The sequence below is a fragment of the Rhinopithecus roxellana genome, chromosome 11 (genome assembly GCF_007565055.1).
Source record: "Rhinopithecus roxellana isolate Shanxi Qingling chromosome 11, ASM756505v1, whole genome shotgun sequence".
NCBI lineage: Eukaryota > Metazoa > Chordata > Mammalia > Primates > Cercopithecidae > Rhinopithecus > Rhinopithecus roxellana.
The window spans coordinates 123,908,878-123,924,810 of NC_044559.1; the positions used below are offsets into that span (position 1 = coordinate 123,908,878).

The 15,933-nt window shown below is 41.3% G+C and overlaps 2 protein-coding genes across 3 annotated transcripts in view; one reads left to right on the forward strand and one right to left on the reverse strand.

Moving 5' to 3' along the window:
- The window catches only part of CCNY (cyclin Y), a 234,159-nt gene that overhangs the window by 128,575 nt on the left and 89,651 nt on the right, over positions 1-15,933 (reverse strand). The gene's annotated exons all lie outside the window — the stretch shown is intronic.
- The window catches only part of LOC104682677 (translation initiation factor IF-2-like), a 230,986-nt gene that overhangs the window by 7,349 nt on the left and 207,704 nt on the right, over positions 1-15,933 (forward strand). Inside the window, exon 3 of the mRNA XM_030940174.1 lies at positions 4,496-4,658. Coding sequence (XP_030796034.1) covers positions 4,496-4,658 — 163 coding nt within the window. The remainder of the gene's footprint in view (positions 1-4,495; positions 4,659-15,933) is intronic.

The window sequence follows — 15,933 nt, forward strand, 5'->3', positions numbered from 1 at the left end:
GATCCCACAGGCTCCATGGGAAACAGCAGTGATGATTATTAATGTCTGCGTGGGTGGAGAGTGGGCGGCAGGAGAGCAGGGTGGCAGCATGGCTCTATCTGGAACTTGACTTCCTTCTCTAAAGGCTCTCCTTCATGGGTTAACTCATCTCCTCCTTTAATTCCAACTATTTCTAATACCCACCAAAATCTACCTTTTAAGGGACACTCCTCCACTGACTTCCAGACCTACAGTGCCAGCCACCCACAAGCAGTTCCATTTACTGTTCCACAGATGTGAACTCTTCTGCTACCAAAACATGCTCTTCTTTCCATAATCCCAAACTGAGTTAATGGCACCACTGATCACCCTGAAGCCAAACCACAAATACTAAAAATGTCCCTGATTTCTACTGTTCCCTCATCCCTTATATCCGAATCTATTTGGAAGCTCCTCTCATTTCCATCACTGCTTCCACCACCTTGATTTAAGTCCTCATCATCTGTTGCCCGGACTATTCAATATCCTAACATCTCTACCTCTCGCCTCCTCCACCACTACATCCATTCTCCACGTTGCTTTATTAGGATTATCTTTTCAAAATACAAATCTAATTTCATTTGTAAAAGATTTTAAAACAAAAATTCAGTCATGCACTGCATAACAACATTTTGGTCAACAACAGACTACATCAATGACAGTAGTCCCTTAAGCTTATGATGGAGCTGAAAAATTCCTATCACCTAGTGACATCACAATGTAGTGCAACATATCACTCCTGTGTTTGTGATGATGCTGTTGTAAACAAACCTACTGTGCTGCCAGTCATATGAAAGTCTAGCACATAAAATTATGCATAGTATATAACACTTGATAATGACAATAAATGATTATTTTGCTGGTTTATGTATACTTTTTATTGTTAGAGTATACTACACTTCTACTTATTAAAAAACAGTTACAGCCAGGTGCAGTGGCTCACAACTGTAATCTCAGAACTTTGGGAAGCCGAGGCAGGTGGATCACTTGAGGTCAGGAGTTCAACACCAGCCAGACCAACATTGTGAAACCCCATACCTACAAAAAATACAAAAATTAGCTTGGCTTGATGGCGCACACCCATAATCCCAGCTACTTGGGAGGCTGAGGCAGGAGAATAGCTTGAACCCGGGGGGTGGAAGTTGCAGTGAGCTGAGATCATGTACTGTACTCCAGCCCCGACGGCAGAGCGAGACTCTGTCTCAAAAAAACAAAAACAAAAACAAAATACAGTTAACTGTGAAACTGCCCCAGGCAGGGCCTGCAGGAGGTACCAGAAGAAGACCTTGCTATCATGGGAGATGACAGCTCCACATGTGCTGTCGCTTCTAAAGCCCTCCGAGTGTGTTGGAAATGGGTATTCAGTGTCGCAGAAATCAACACAAAGACAAAGGATCTCTCAGCAAGGCCAATTTACTTTCTGCAGAAAGGGTGCTGCTCACTAGCAGTCTTGCCACGAGAGCACACACAAACAAATGAGACAGGGTCATTTATAAGCCTGATGCGTCCACCCTATGGCTGTGTCCAGTTTCCACTGGCTGGAACAGGACCTCACATTCTGTACTTGTCCTGACTGGCTGGCAATTTAGAACTTCCCAAAAGAGGCAAAGGTAGAGGAGAACAAAGGAAAGGAGGAAGTAACTTGTGGAATGCTGAGAAAGGCAAAAACACCTCCAAATAAGAAAGAGGAACAGGCTATGACCTAATGCTTGCTTAGACCTGTACAGGCATGCCAGGGCAAATATCTAGGCTAAAAGATGGGGGCTAAGAACACAAAGTATATTGCTTTCTTTATTATGGCTAGCAGATAGTTAAGAATATTAGCACAGGTCTTTGAGTAACTTTTGCTTCTAAGAGAGGCTACTATTTATTCTCAATTAGACTGGGAGGAAAGTCCCTTTGAAGAGGAACCTCTACTTCATTTTCTACAGAGTGGGACAGAGGTGCTGGTGGAAGACAGTGATATTGATGATCCTGACCCTGTGGAGGCCTGGCTGTGTGTGTTCGTGTCTCGTTTTTAACAAAAAAGTTTAAAAAGACCATAAAAATTTTAAAACAGAAAACAGCATACAGAATACGGATATAAAGAGAAAAAATATTTCTGTATAGCTATCCAATGTGTTTGTAACTGTTATTTCAAAAGTCAAAAAGTTTTAAAAATTTAAAGTTTATAAAGTAAAAAAGTAACAGTAAGCTAAGATTAATTTATTAGTGAAGAAAAATATTTTGTATCAGTTTAGTGTGGCCTACATGTACAGTGTTTGCTAAGTCTCTAGTAGTATACAGAAATGTTCTAGGCCTTCAGAGTCACTCTCCACTCACTTGCTAACTCACCCAGAGCAATTTCCAGTCCTATAAGTTCCATTCATGGAGACGGTAAACAGGTATACTATTTTTTATCTTCTATACTGTGTTTTTACTGTACCTTTTCCATGTTTAGGGATGTTTAGATATACAAGTACTTACCCACTGTGTTCAAATTACCTAAAGTATTCAGTCCAGTCAGATGCTGTACAAGTCTGTAGCCTAGGAGCAACAGGTATTCAGTCTACATGTGTAGTGGCTAGACCATCTAGATCTGTGGATAAGTATACTCTCTCATGTTCACACAATGATGAAATCACCTAATGAGACATTTCTCAGGAAGCACTTCCTTACAACGTATCCCCTTCACTAAGTGACACATGACTGTATATGAAATAAAGGGGGAAAATAACACAAACCACATCAATAGCCCATCCTGTAGCCATCCCCAACAGTTTCTTTATTCATACTTCCAAATTCATTACTCATACTCTATATGTTCCTAACATGAAAATGTCTTCTAATCCCCAAATACATTATGCTGTTTCATATCTCTGTATTTCAAATAGTTTTCCCTTGACTAAAACATTCTCATCCCACAAGCAATCTCCTACTTGTTTTTAAAAACTATTTTCAAATATCAAGTCTTGTAGGTAGACCACCCTAAACTCCCAACAAAGTACCTCCTATCCAGGTAATTTGTATGAGTCTCCGGTCTCATTATTTCACTACCTTTCAATTATAAAGCCATCTCTCCTACCAGACTTTTTAAACTACTATTCAAAATGCAACAACGAATCTAAGTTCTTTAAAATTATGTCATCATTTTAAATAAAACCATAAATGGGAACTTTTCCTTTCATACAGACTTTACAACAATGGGTGTTCTCTTAAGTATGATCAGTTTAAATCATACAGCCAAATTTGTTTTCCAGGGAAACACATTTTTATTTTACAATAGGTAATTAACTTCATTTAATGAAATGAACTTTATTAAAGACATCTACACCTTAAAATGAGATACACCAGCATGAACTCTTATCAAGTCTATGCTAATAACCTACTGCTTTTTCTTTTTCTATTTTCATACAGGGCCTCACTCTGTTGCCCAGGTTGGAGTGCAATGGCACAATCTCAGCTCATGCAACCTCCATCTCCTGGACTCAAGCAAACTTCCCACCTCAGATTCCCAAGTAGCTAGGACTATACTATAGGCATGCGCCACCATGCCTGGCTATTTTCTTTTTTATTTTTAGTTGAGACGAGGTTTCGCCCGTGTTTCCCAAGCCAGTTTCGAACTCCTGAGCTCAAGTGATCCTCCTGCCTCAGCCTCCCAAAGCACTGGGATTACAGGTGAGAGCCACCGCACCCAGCCTCCTACTGCTTTTTCCATTTAAAAGCCCAATTGCTAAGCCAAAGCATAGTAATAATAAGGACCCCAAATTAAGAAAGCAAGAAGCGTACACAATGTGGATACATAGGAAACACTGTACCACTCTCTAAGGCCACAAACACTTAACATCAGGGAAAGCTCTTATTCATCTTGTCTCTGTTCCTTCCAAAGTGAAAGCCATTTCAAAGAAGACTGCTTCTGCTTCTTTGCTAACAATAGTTTAAAGGCCAACTTGTTCTTGGCTTACAATGGTTCCATTCTGCAACATGGTAAAACAAGGCAGTATTCAGAAGAAGCCAAAACACCTGTCAGTGCTACAGACTCTCCCCGACCCTCATACCACATGGGGCCCCATTCTAGCTCCTTATGGGACTCTTCCTTTCCGTTTCAGACAAATAGGGTCTTACAAGCAGTGCTAACAATATAGAATGCCTTCTGAATTGGCAATTGCAATACTCTCTCATCTAGAGAAAAATCCAAAGCAATATGATAGAAATAAGAGCACCCATCCTTAACTTCACAAGTACACTTGTTAAAACAAAATGAGTATGAAAAGAGATGTCTTAAAATAGCAATAACATGTGAAAATCTAGACATATTTCAGCTTAGTTTATGAATTAAGACTACCTCTCTCACAGCATAATTAACAACTGTGTGTAATGCTTCTCAGAAGTAAAGATAAGCAGGGACTGGAGTCCCACGTGTGCAATTACACTTCATTCTACTTCGGAAACTGCTCTAGGCTCTGTCCTTTCTGATGCCCAGAATCTCTCTTTCTAGGAGCTGATTGTGAAGTTCTCCCCCACAGGTGATCACCACTACAAGACTGTGCCCCGGACAGTCAAGAAATGTGCTGCACTCAAGAAAACTCCAGAGTTGATTCTGAAGACATCTAGGAAAGAGTCAGCTCTACGAGGGGTAGGAAGCAAGGGTCTAGAGCAGGGTAGGCAGATTGAGGCCAGGCTGTTTTCATAAGCAAAACTGAAATGGAGCAGCCAGGCCTGTTCTCTTACATATCGTCTATGCTCGCTTCTGAAGTTCAACAGCAGAGTTGAGCAGTTCAGAGACCATCTGGCCCTTTCCAGAGAACCTCTGCTAACCTCTGTTCCAGAGTGGCCAGGGACACAAGGCCATGAGAAATGGCATAGGGGTGAGTTCCCTGAGTTTCCTTTTTGCTTCACATATCTCAGATAAAAGCTGAAGGAGACAATCTGCAAACAAGAAGGGTGCAGACCAAAAGAACACCTGCTCTCTGTGTCCAAAGAACAGAAAGGAACCTGTCTACCAAGACAGAACATTTTTAGATAATAACCACTCTACTCCAGACAGGCATCAAAAACGACTCTGGGTCCAGTCCCACCCACACCAACAAAGACTGAGTATGAGGCCTAAACTTTTGCCATTGTGAAGTGGTAACAAGATGCCCCAACACCTCTAGGTCCAAGGGTAGGGTCCAAGAAGGCCAAGTAGGGGGCCAGGACTTTCATCCTCCACTGCCAGTAATAACCAGCCCCCTGCACTACTGCACTATCAATGAAAACAAATGGAGAGGTGAGACTCTCACTAACTATAACAAAGAGCCCCAGCCACAGCCCCTCAGTGTCAACGGCGGCTAAGTAAAATCTGAACTTCTGTCTCCACCTGGCAGTAACAAGGGAGTGGCCCACCATCCTCTGCCAGAGCAATGCCATAAGTCAACTAAAACAGAAGGTTTAAATAATATCCAAAATGTCCAGGAGGTTTCAATTTAAAAAAAAAAAAATCACTCACCCCACAAAGAAGCTAGATCTCAAGCTGTACGAAACGAAGAAAATACATGCCAGCACTGGGATGACAGAGATGTTCAAGTTACCTGACAGATTTTAAAGCAGCCATAATAACACTCTTCAATGAACAAGGACACACACACACTTTAAACAAAAAAAAAAAGAGAAAGAGGCAGCAAAGAAAAAGAGGATCAGCTCAGCAAAGAAATAAAAGCTATAAACAAGTACCAAATGGAAATTTTAGAACTGAAAAATGTAACAACAGAAATAAAAAGCTCAGTAGATGTGCTCAATAGCAGAACAGAAGGAAAAATCAGTGAACTCGAAGATGGAACAAAAGAAATTACCCAAACTTAACAAGAGAGAGAAATCGAGAAATAGACCAGAATGAAAAAAACTAGTAATAGAGCCACAGGGACTTGTAGGACTGTGACAAAAGAACTAACATTCTCCATCAGAGTTCCAAGGGAGAAAAGACAGAGGGCAGGGCTTGGAAAGTATATGAAAAAATAACAGCTGAAAAGTTCGCAAATTTGGCAAGAAACAGAAACCCAAGACTCAAAAAGCTAGTTAAACCTTGAAAAACCAAAGACAGAAAAATTCTTGAAAGCAGCCAAAGAAAGATGACACCTACCGATAAGGAAAAAACAATTTGAATGACAGCTGATTGTTCATCAGAAAACAGGAAAAGTCAGAAGAAAGTGGCACAATGCTTGCCAGGGATTGAAAGAAAAGAGGTGACAACCCAGAATCCTATATCAGCAAAAATATCATTAAGGAATGAAGAGGAAATCAAGATACTTTCATGAAACTAAGAGAAACTGTCACCAGCAGACCTACCCTGAAAGAATGGCTAAACTAAGTTCTCTAAATGAAAAGGAAATCAAATGAATCAACCTTGCAACATCAGGAAGAAAGGAAGAAGAGGGTGTGTAAAAACACAGGTAAAATGTAAAAGGCTTTCCCCCTCCTTCTCTGGAATCTTCCAAATTACATTTGACAACTGAAGCAAACAGTGTAACAATGTCTACTGTGGTTCTAAATGTATATAGGAGAAATATTTAAGACGATTACATAGCTCCCACATGTACTAACTGACCTGTTATAAACAAAAATATTCACTGAATAACAGTGAAAGACTACAAATAAATGTCCATTAATAGAGGGTTGGTTAAGTTAACAATGATACAGCCATACGACAGAATATTATACTACCATTAAAAAGACAGGCCAAGCATGATGGCTTACAACTGTAACCCAGGCACTTTGGAAGGCTGAGGCAGGAGGATCACTTGAGCCCAAGAGTTCAAGACTAGCCTGGGAAACATAGTGAGATCTCATCTCTAAAAAAAAAAAAAAAAAAGTTTTTTTAATTAGTCAGGCATGGTGGTGTGCACCTGTAATCCCAGCTACTTGGGAGTCTGAGGTGGTAGGACAGCTTTAGCCCAGGAGGCTGAGGCTGCAGTGAGCTGTGATTGCACCACTGCACTCTAGCCTGGGAAACAGAAAAGGCCTGGTCTCGGGAAAAAAAAAACTCTGAAGATATGTTGTTATGGACAATAAGCAGGGCCATAGCAGTGTGTCCTGGATGCCATCATTTGTATGAAGATAAATATGCATGCAGAGACTCTCTGGAGAGACACACAGAAGCTGGTAAGAGTATTTGCTGCCAAGCAGAGAACTGGCATCCAGAGATCAGAGTAGGCTGAGGGGTGAAGGCGACAAGTTTCCCTGTATACCATTTTCATTCCTTTCCAGTTTATTATCTATTTACTATCGTTAATTTTAAAAACTTTTTTAAAAAAGTGAAAAATTCCCAACCCAAAGGCAAGACTTAGAATAATTCAGCTAAAGCTAAGGGGAAACAGTAAAACAGTGCTTCCATGATAGCTAGGTGTTTACATGTATTTAAACACGGCTACAGAGTTTATGAAATCCTGGAAAAAAACCTGTTCTCACTCTATTCATACTAGCTTCATTGAAAAGGTGGTGGTGGTTTGTTTTTATTTTTGTTTTTTGAGACAGAGTCTGGCTCTGTCGCCCAAACTGGAGTGCTAGAGTGTAGTGGTGTGATCTCAGTTCACTGCAACCTTTGCCTCCCCAGCTCAAGCAATCCTCCCAACTCACCCTCTCGAGTAACTGGGACTAAAGGCACGTGCCACCACGACTGATTAATTTTTGTATTTTTTGTTGAGACAGGTTTTTTGCCATGTTGCCCAGCTGATCTCAAGCTCCTGGGTTTAAGGGAGCCTCCCCTCTCCACCTCCTAAAGTGCTAGGATTACAGGTGTGAGCCACTGCACCCAGCCTGAAAATGATACTTTTAACGGTCAAATAATAATTTATTGAAAAGTGTTCTATGAATGTTGATCCTAAGGCCATAGCTAGGGAAAAATCTGATTTCAAATTATTAGGCCTTTGCCTGAAGACACAGCAAATGTGACATCAGACTCTCAAGGATCCTGGCATTGCAAACCTGGTTCCGTCAAGTGACGCTGATTTGATTTGGCTCTGTGTCCTCACCCAAATTTCACCTTGAATTGTAATAATCCCCATGTGTCAATGATGGGGCTGGGTGGATAACTGAATCATGGGGAGGTTTCCCCCATACTGTTCTCGTGATAGTGAGTTCTCACAAGATCTGACGGTTTTATAAGTGTTTGGCATTTCCCCTGCTGTCATTTCTTCTCTTGCCTGCTGACACTTAAGATGTGTCTTCTGCCTTCCACCATGATTGTGAGGCCTCTCCAGTCATATGGAACTATGACTCCATTAAACCTCTTTTTCTTTATAAATTACTCAGTCTCGGGTATATCTTTATTAGCAGCATGAGAACAGACTAATACAGATACCAAATATAAAACTTAAAACTGAATATTATAGATCATGCACCTGTAAACCAAATCACCAATAGAGAAGGAAAAAAAGAAACAGGAAAAAATTAACTCATTTTAAGATTTTTGAAGATTTCGTTTTCATCCAATGTACAGAAATCAAAGCCAGCACCAGTTCTAAAAAGGTAACATATTTAAGGATCTCAAAGTAATGGAGGAAAAGAGCAACATGTGGGTAAGAGCAAGTGCTATGCCTCCAGCATCCTTCCACGAAGCTCTGCCACGTGTCATAAGATCCACAACCCCAGAAACATCATGACCCCCACAACAGCTCTCTCCCTGGAGCAGGGCACCAAGCTCAGGTGAAACCAGGTCCTACACCGTCACCCTCCAGAGACTAACTGGAAACCCTTCAACCAACTGCAGGATAAAGCCAGCAGCAGCAGCAAACCTAACCCTGAGAGCCAGGAGCAAGAGCTTCTGACAAAGGGGAGGGCGGAGGTCACTTTATGTCCAAGATAATCTTTCTAGATACCTGCTGAGGGATGGGAGACCCATAAGAATCAGCTCACCAGGAAATTGTTACCATGTGAACACTGCATCCCACCACCGCACACACCTTTCTAAAGCCCTGCCTTTTCAAAAGACGATGTCCGAATCCCTGCTCGGCACTCAGGGTCCCACAAGTAACTCCCGGGCTTCCCTCCTGGCCTTGCCCAGTCCCCATGTCACACTTCCCCATGGTCCGGCTGCTGCCGCTTGCCCCACCCCTGCCTGACTCTCCAGCTCCCATGTCGGGGCTTCTCTCTCCACCTGAAACAGCCTCTTGTCCACTATCCAAACTTCATCCCTCTTTCATAACCGAACTTCCTTCCTTTCTGGAACTTCTGCTGACCACCTCCCACCCAGAATTAACTTCCTCCTTCTGAACTACAGGAGGGACTATCCATTGTCACTACTACCATCATAATGAAGAAGAGGAACTTAAACACTTTAAAAACTGAATATTATAGATCATGAACCTGTAAACCAAATCACCAATAGAGAAGGAAAAAAAGAAACAGGAAAAAATTAACTCATTTTAAGATTTTTGAAGATTTCAAAAATGGCACAGGCCATTACTTGTGCCAGATGTTCTCCCATTTAATCCTCACCAAAACCTAGCATTTGGCTCCCACAGGAGAGAGGAGGAATCTGAGGCCCAGAGAGATTTAACGAGAGCCTCTGAGCACATGTCCACTGAGTCCTCAACACAAAAGCTTCTGACTATACCAACAGCTCACAAAGTTTGTGATTGAAATGGTCTAATAAACAAAAGTGTGTAAATAAGTAACCCAGAAAGAACACAGAGACGTAATGGCAGCTTGACTGTGTCATGTTTTATCTTTAAAATAAAGTTTAAGCATTGTATTGTACAAGAAAATGCATATGATTATTTTGGTATAGAAATCATCTTTCATATTACTTATCCTCAGGTAAAACCAGTCCTCCATGCAGATGGGCCACATGGGCCTATTAGACAGCCCAATATGACCCACTAGTCCACACTGCTCCCCAAGGGTATGGGGCAGGTTTATTCTACACATTGGGCTTAATCCCTTACAAGCTGCCTTTAGGTACCTCCTATCTTATTTCACCTTCACAATGAGCCTGTCCAGAGGTACAATGGATAGTTATTTCCATTATCTCACAGACGAGGAAACTGATTACCAGGTATGTATAAGTGCCTCACCTATAGCTACTGAAGGCCCTGGCAGAGATGGGGACCTGGAGCTTCTGACTCCTAGCCTTGTAATCCGTGTTTCCAACCATCCTCTTCTGTTTATCTGCCCTTGATAGACACTATCTCCAGACATCTCTCAGACTCCACATGTTGATGTCTCAATTCATTGTCCCAATCCAGGTGCAGCCTCTGCAAGGCAGGGGGGGCTTTGGGTTTCCTCACTTGCCTCCTTGACCCTGCCTTCTTCACCAGTCCATCATCCCACAGCGTTCAGCACAGATCAGTCTGTTCTCTGACATTCTCAAAGTAAAAAGGAGTCGAGAAGCAGGAGATAAATTAAGTAGAAAGAAAGTGTAAGGGGTACAAAGTGAGGAAAGGGGAGAAAAATAGAAGCAATAAATAACTGAGAGAGCAGAAAAGAGTCTTATCCAAGCAGCAGCCCCAGCACAGAAGGGCAAATGTGCCTAGACATGGGTCAAAAAATACAATCATTCTCAGAACTGTGACACGAAGAAGGCAAACAGGAAAAGGCATTCTGAAAACACCTACTTACTGGTTTCATTCAAAGCATCCCTCTGAACAGAGAGTAATACTTCCTAAGTAGAAAGGAGAGTCTTGTTCTTAAATGTTTTGTAAAAAGTGTTTGACAAAGGATCACTTAAGGGCAAAGTATACACCAAGAAAAACAGAGTTCAAAATTAATCACTTCCCATTTGAAAACTTTTTTTAATACCATTTGTCAAATAGTACAAGTCTCTAAAATCATAAAATGAAATATGAGTAGTATTAGTACCAAAAGTAAGAGCAGGACAAAGCTCTCCCATCCATAGCCAGGCTCCATCCCTGAGGATGCACAGCTCCACAGTATGCTCAGCTGGGCACTCCCCTCAGGGTCATAACTCATTCGTAAGGGTGGAGAGATTACACAGCCATCACTTTTCCCTGAACCCATCGCACCTAAATCCCCATTTCAGACAGAGGGAGACAACTTAATAACTCATGGCAATGGGCCAGTCTTTTCCGGACTCACAGCCTTTGTGGGTAAAAACCAAAGCCACAATGAGCATCCACATCAGCAGCACATTAGCAACGCGGGCCTCACCCGCCATCATGCTACAGGTCACTGTTTTTTAATACCCTAAAGAGCATAAACTAATAGAAGATTATTTTCCAGCAAAGACAATTCACAGGCAGGATCTTGCTCCCCTTCCCTCTCTGTCACTCACAAGTGTGTAAATATGACTGATGAGATTTACAGCACTTAAGTTCACATACAAGGAAATATTGCCAATATTAGTCAAATTCCTGTGGTAACATGCATCACTTTCAGAAACAACTATTTCTTAGCCAAGTGCGGTGGCTCACGCCTGTACTCCTAACACTTTGGGGAGGTCAAGGCAGAAGGATCACCTGAGGTCAGGAGTTCGAGACCAGCCTGGCCAACATGGTGAAACCCCGTGTCTACTAAAAATACAAAACATTAGTCAGGCATGGTGGCACGTGCCTGTGGTCCTAGCTACTGGGGAGGCCGAGGCAGGAGAAATCACTTGAACCCAGGAGGCTCAGGTTGCAGTGAGCCGAGACCACACCACTGCACTCCAGCCTGGGTGACAAGAGTGAAACTTCAGTGGGGTGCGGTGGCTCACGCCTGTAATCCCAGCGCTTTGGGAGGCCGAGGCGGGCGGATCACAAGGTCAGGCGATTGAGACCATCCTGGCTAACACGGTGAAACCCCGTCTCTACTAAAAATACAAAAAATTAGCCGGATGAGGTGGCGGGCGCCTGTAGTCCCAACTACTCGGGAGGCTGAGGCAGGAGAATGGCGTGAACCCGGGAGGCGGAGCTTTCATCTCAAAAAACGACTATTTCTTAAGATGGTAGAACCAAGACTAATACATGTATCATATACTAGAAAGTTCATGTTTTTATCTTTTTATTCACAATAACTAACATATCTGCTTTTCTACTTTGGAACACTGAACATCATTTTCCACACCTTTTCTTTGACAACGGCTGTGTTATACTGCTTGACAAGAACTTGTCAAATAATTACCCTGAAATCCTCTTATGGTACTGAAGATATGAAAAGAAACCTCAAAATAGAGGTTTTATTAGATAAATAAAAATAAGGCTGAAAAATGTTCTACGTGTTCAGAAAAGTAAACTTAAAAGCTGAGAAGAGAGTACAAAGGAAAAATGTATTTTATTTCATTCAAAAGGTTTTACAATAGGAGGAGGGAGATAATCAATGAAAAACCCCACCTTAGTTTACAGGTAGTATCTTTTTTATTATTTTTTGTAGAGACAGGGGTCTCACTATGTTGCCCAGGCTGGTCTTTAACTCCTGGGTTCAAAGGATCTTCCCGCCTCAGCCTCCCAAAGTGCTGGGATTACAGGTATGAGCCACCACCGCACCCGGCCTACAGGTAGTATCTTAAAGAGATGTTAACCTCATATGCACATCAAGAATCTGAATACTCACTCAGCTGGTAAAACCAAGGTGGTAATGCTAATGGCACGTTAGTCCAGTTCAAAATATTTTTTAGTATCTTAACCACATTCCAGACACGTTAAGGATCAAAATAAGACGCTGGCAAAAAAGACAGCAAAGGAACACACTGAGCCCTGGAGCACCTTTGCCCCCGGAACAGCACTCAAGTGAGACCCCCGAAGCACCTAGACTGGGCTCTGCCGCTGACCAGCTGCAACTCCTCTGAGCAGCAAACTCCTCAGTTGTGAAGCAGGAGGGTTAACTCGATGTTCTCTTAAGGCTACTTGCCTGCTTTAAAGTTACACATGGTGAAGAAACTACTCATGAAGATGAAGGAAATAAAATTTATTGGGGTGTTTGCCCATTATTAGGCTGCATAATTAAAAGATTTGTTTTGTCTCTCACATTCTAATAATGGATTTTTCCTAGGGAGAACAGAAAAGTTATTTAAACATTTTAATTTCCAAACTTAACCATAAATAAACTTATGAAACCCAAAATACGAACTTGTTTTTGTTTTCATATTAAGGAAATTTCATCTTGTGATCCTAAGCTTTCAGTGGAAGGAATAGATTGCCTCTCTCAGTAAGATGGCTGGTGGATGGATATATATGCTCTACCAAACAGCTTATTAGGAAGAAGTACTTAAATATTACAAAATACACAAAAGTATCATACTCTTATGCCCAAAGCATAGTGTGTTTAGGAAAGTATGTTCAGTTATTAAGTGTCATGAAAATTATATGAAGGTCTCACTAAAGTTCAAAGTTTCAGTCAAAGGTAAGCAGTTTGACAGAAATACTGGTCATTTACTTACAAAATCTAGAGACTCCCCATTAGGGCTTACTGTGTATCAGCACTCTTAGGTTCTTTGGTATAATCTCATATAATCATCTATATTAAATGAGATATAATCTCATTTAAGTCCTCTTAACCACATTAAGAGGTAGCTATCATTATTCTCATTTTACAAATCAGAACACTGAAGTGGAGAAAATTAAAACACCTTCCCAAAGCAGAACAGCAAGTCACAGAGCCAAGATTCCAACATAGCACTTCCAACTCAAATCCAATGATCCTTCCCCTACACTTATACAATCTGGGTTAGCTTATACTAATAAAAATATGCCGCATGGCTCAACTATTTTAGTTACTGATATACCAAGATGCTTCTCACACTGACATTCACTCCATAATATGACCTCCCTATCTGTGCTGGTGCCACTCCTTGACAAGAGAAAATGAACCATAATTTTTCTCAGACACAGCACTGAATACCTTATAAACTTCCATACCAACAAATCCATCCTTTATTTTACAGATGTAAAAACAGAGGATCACAATAGGAGGCTAATCTCTGGTGGTTTAGAAGCTAGGAGAAAAAAAACAAAAAACAAAAAACCAGGAGGCTAAGTAACCAACTCAAGAAGGCCACATCTTGTAAGTGGTGGAACCGAGGTCTAAGGTAGCCTATGGGGCTCCAAGCCTGAGCCTGGGACCTGATGCTTAGAGTGTTTCTTTCTCCCCAACGAAATGAGCATGGCTTTACTGGATTCTGCAGGAAGAACACCTATCAAAACTCAAAAGAATGACAGTTCAGTCGATGAAAATGAAGTTAAAAATACAGCATTTGTTTCCAAAGCATTTGCCAGATAGATCAGACAGAATTCAAAGGTCAGAGCAATGACAGACTGTGCTAAAACCTCAAGAAATGTTTCTCTCTCTCTCCCCCTCCACCACACACACAGACATACATAGTGGCGTGAAGAGGGGATATGAGAGAGGGAGGGAGGGGGAGAGGAGGAGGGAGGGAGGAGGGAGGGAGGGGAGGAAAAGGAAGGGAGGGAGGGAGGGAGGGAGAGAGGAGAGAGAGAGGAAGAGAGAGAGAGAGGAGAGGCGTGGCTGGCGGTGGAGGAATTGAGTCCGTGTTAGGGTATATTGTTTTTTGTCTTTTCTTCTTTTCTTACTTTCTCTTTCCTTTTTCCGCTTTTCGCTTCCCTTTTCCTCTTATGCTCTTCTTTCCTCTTTCCCTGGAAAGGAGGGAAGGAGGGAAGGAGGGAAGGAGGGAAGGAAGGAGTGAGGGATGCTTCCAAGTGTGAGTAGTTTCACTTCCAAGATCAAGCATTTAAAGAACATTTAAAGAACAGTAACGGAGTAACTCAAATTATGCTTCTCTGTAATTAGCAGGCCTAGTTTATAAACAGGCTTAATTTATATATTATAAAATATATAAATATATATATATTTTTTTTTTTTTTTTGAGATGGAGTCTCATTCTGTCACCAGCCTGGAGCACAGCGGCGCAATCTCAGCTCACTGCAACCTCTATCTCTCAGGTTCAAGCGATTCTCCTGCCTCAGCCTCCTGAGTATCTGGGACTACAACCGCGCATCACCAGGCCCAGCTAATTTTTGTATTTTTAGTAGATATGAGGTTTCACCATGTTGGCCAGGATGGTCTTGATCTCTTGACCTCGTGATCCGCCCGCCTTGGCCTCCCAAAGTGCTGAGATTACAGGCATGAGCCACCACGCCCGGCCATATTAAATTTTTAAAAATTCTATATACATAACATTTTTTGAAATATCCCTCCTAAATAAAATTATGCCTACCTACATAGTTATGCTAGTGATACACATATGAGCAAAGAAATCTTTTTCTTATTAAATTCTGTTAAATTTCAAATAACCATTATCCTCAATTCCAATGGACATTGAAATAACAGTTAAACTTCCACCCTCAATCCTCTTTTGTTAAGTAGTTAATACACTACACTACAGTTGCTATTATGTGGTTAATCTATTTCTAAAGTAAAAAATGCCTGTGAAATTCAAATGGTTTCTCCTAATTTATCCATTTGATAACCTGATTTTCAGTCACAAGATGATCACATTCTCCCTCTTTCCTTTCCCACTCTTCCCTTCACCTGTGTCTTTAAAAAAAATTACCATGAAATTCACTATGGATGAATGTGAAACTCTATAGCAGGATTTCAACATCTCATCACTTTTTTTTTGTAATGATGAAACTGAGATAAGGAGAGACTTAGGAACAGAACAAATGGGACATGCAAAGTCTTCTATGTTCCAAAGCTGTTCTTTCATTTCATGCTAAATCTGCTACTAACAGAGCCAGTCACTATTGAACTGTAAGTCAAATATTCAAGGTTAGCTGCCGAATAATCAAGGGCTATTTCAGATCATCATACTCTATAGAAATTTTGCAATTCACTTGTTTAAAAGGCTTTTATTAAATACCTGTTCTAGCAACAACAGAAATTTCTTTCATAATACATGGCAACATACCTAGAATAGTTTGCAATGTAGATGAAATGACCCAATAACAGCAACCACAAATGCAGCTACCGATTTATCCGTTACTACATACCAGCAACTGAACTAGGTAC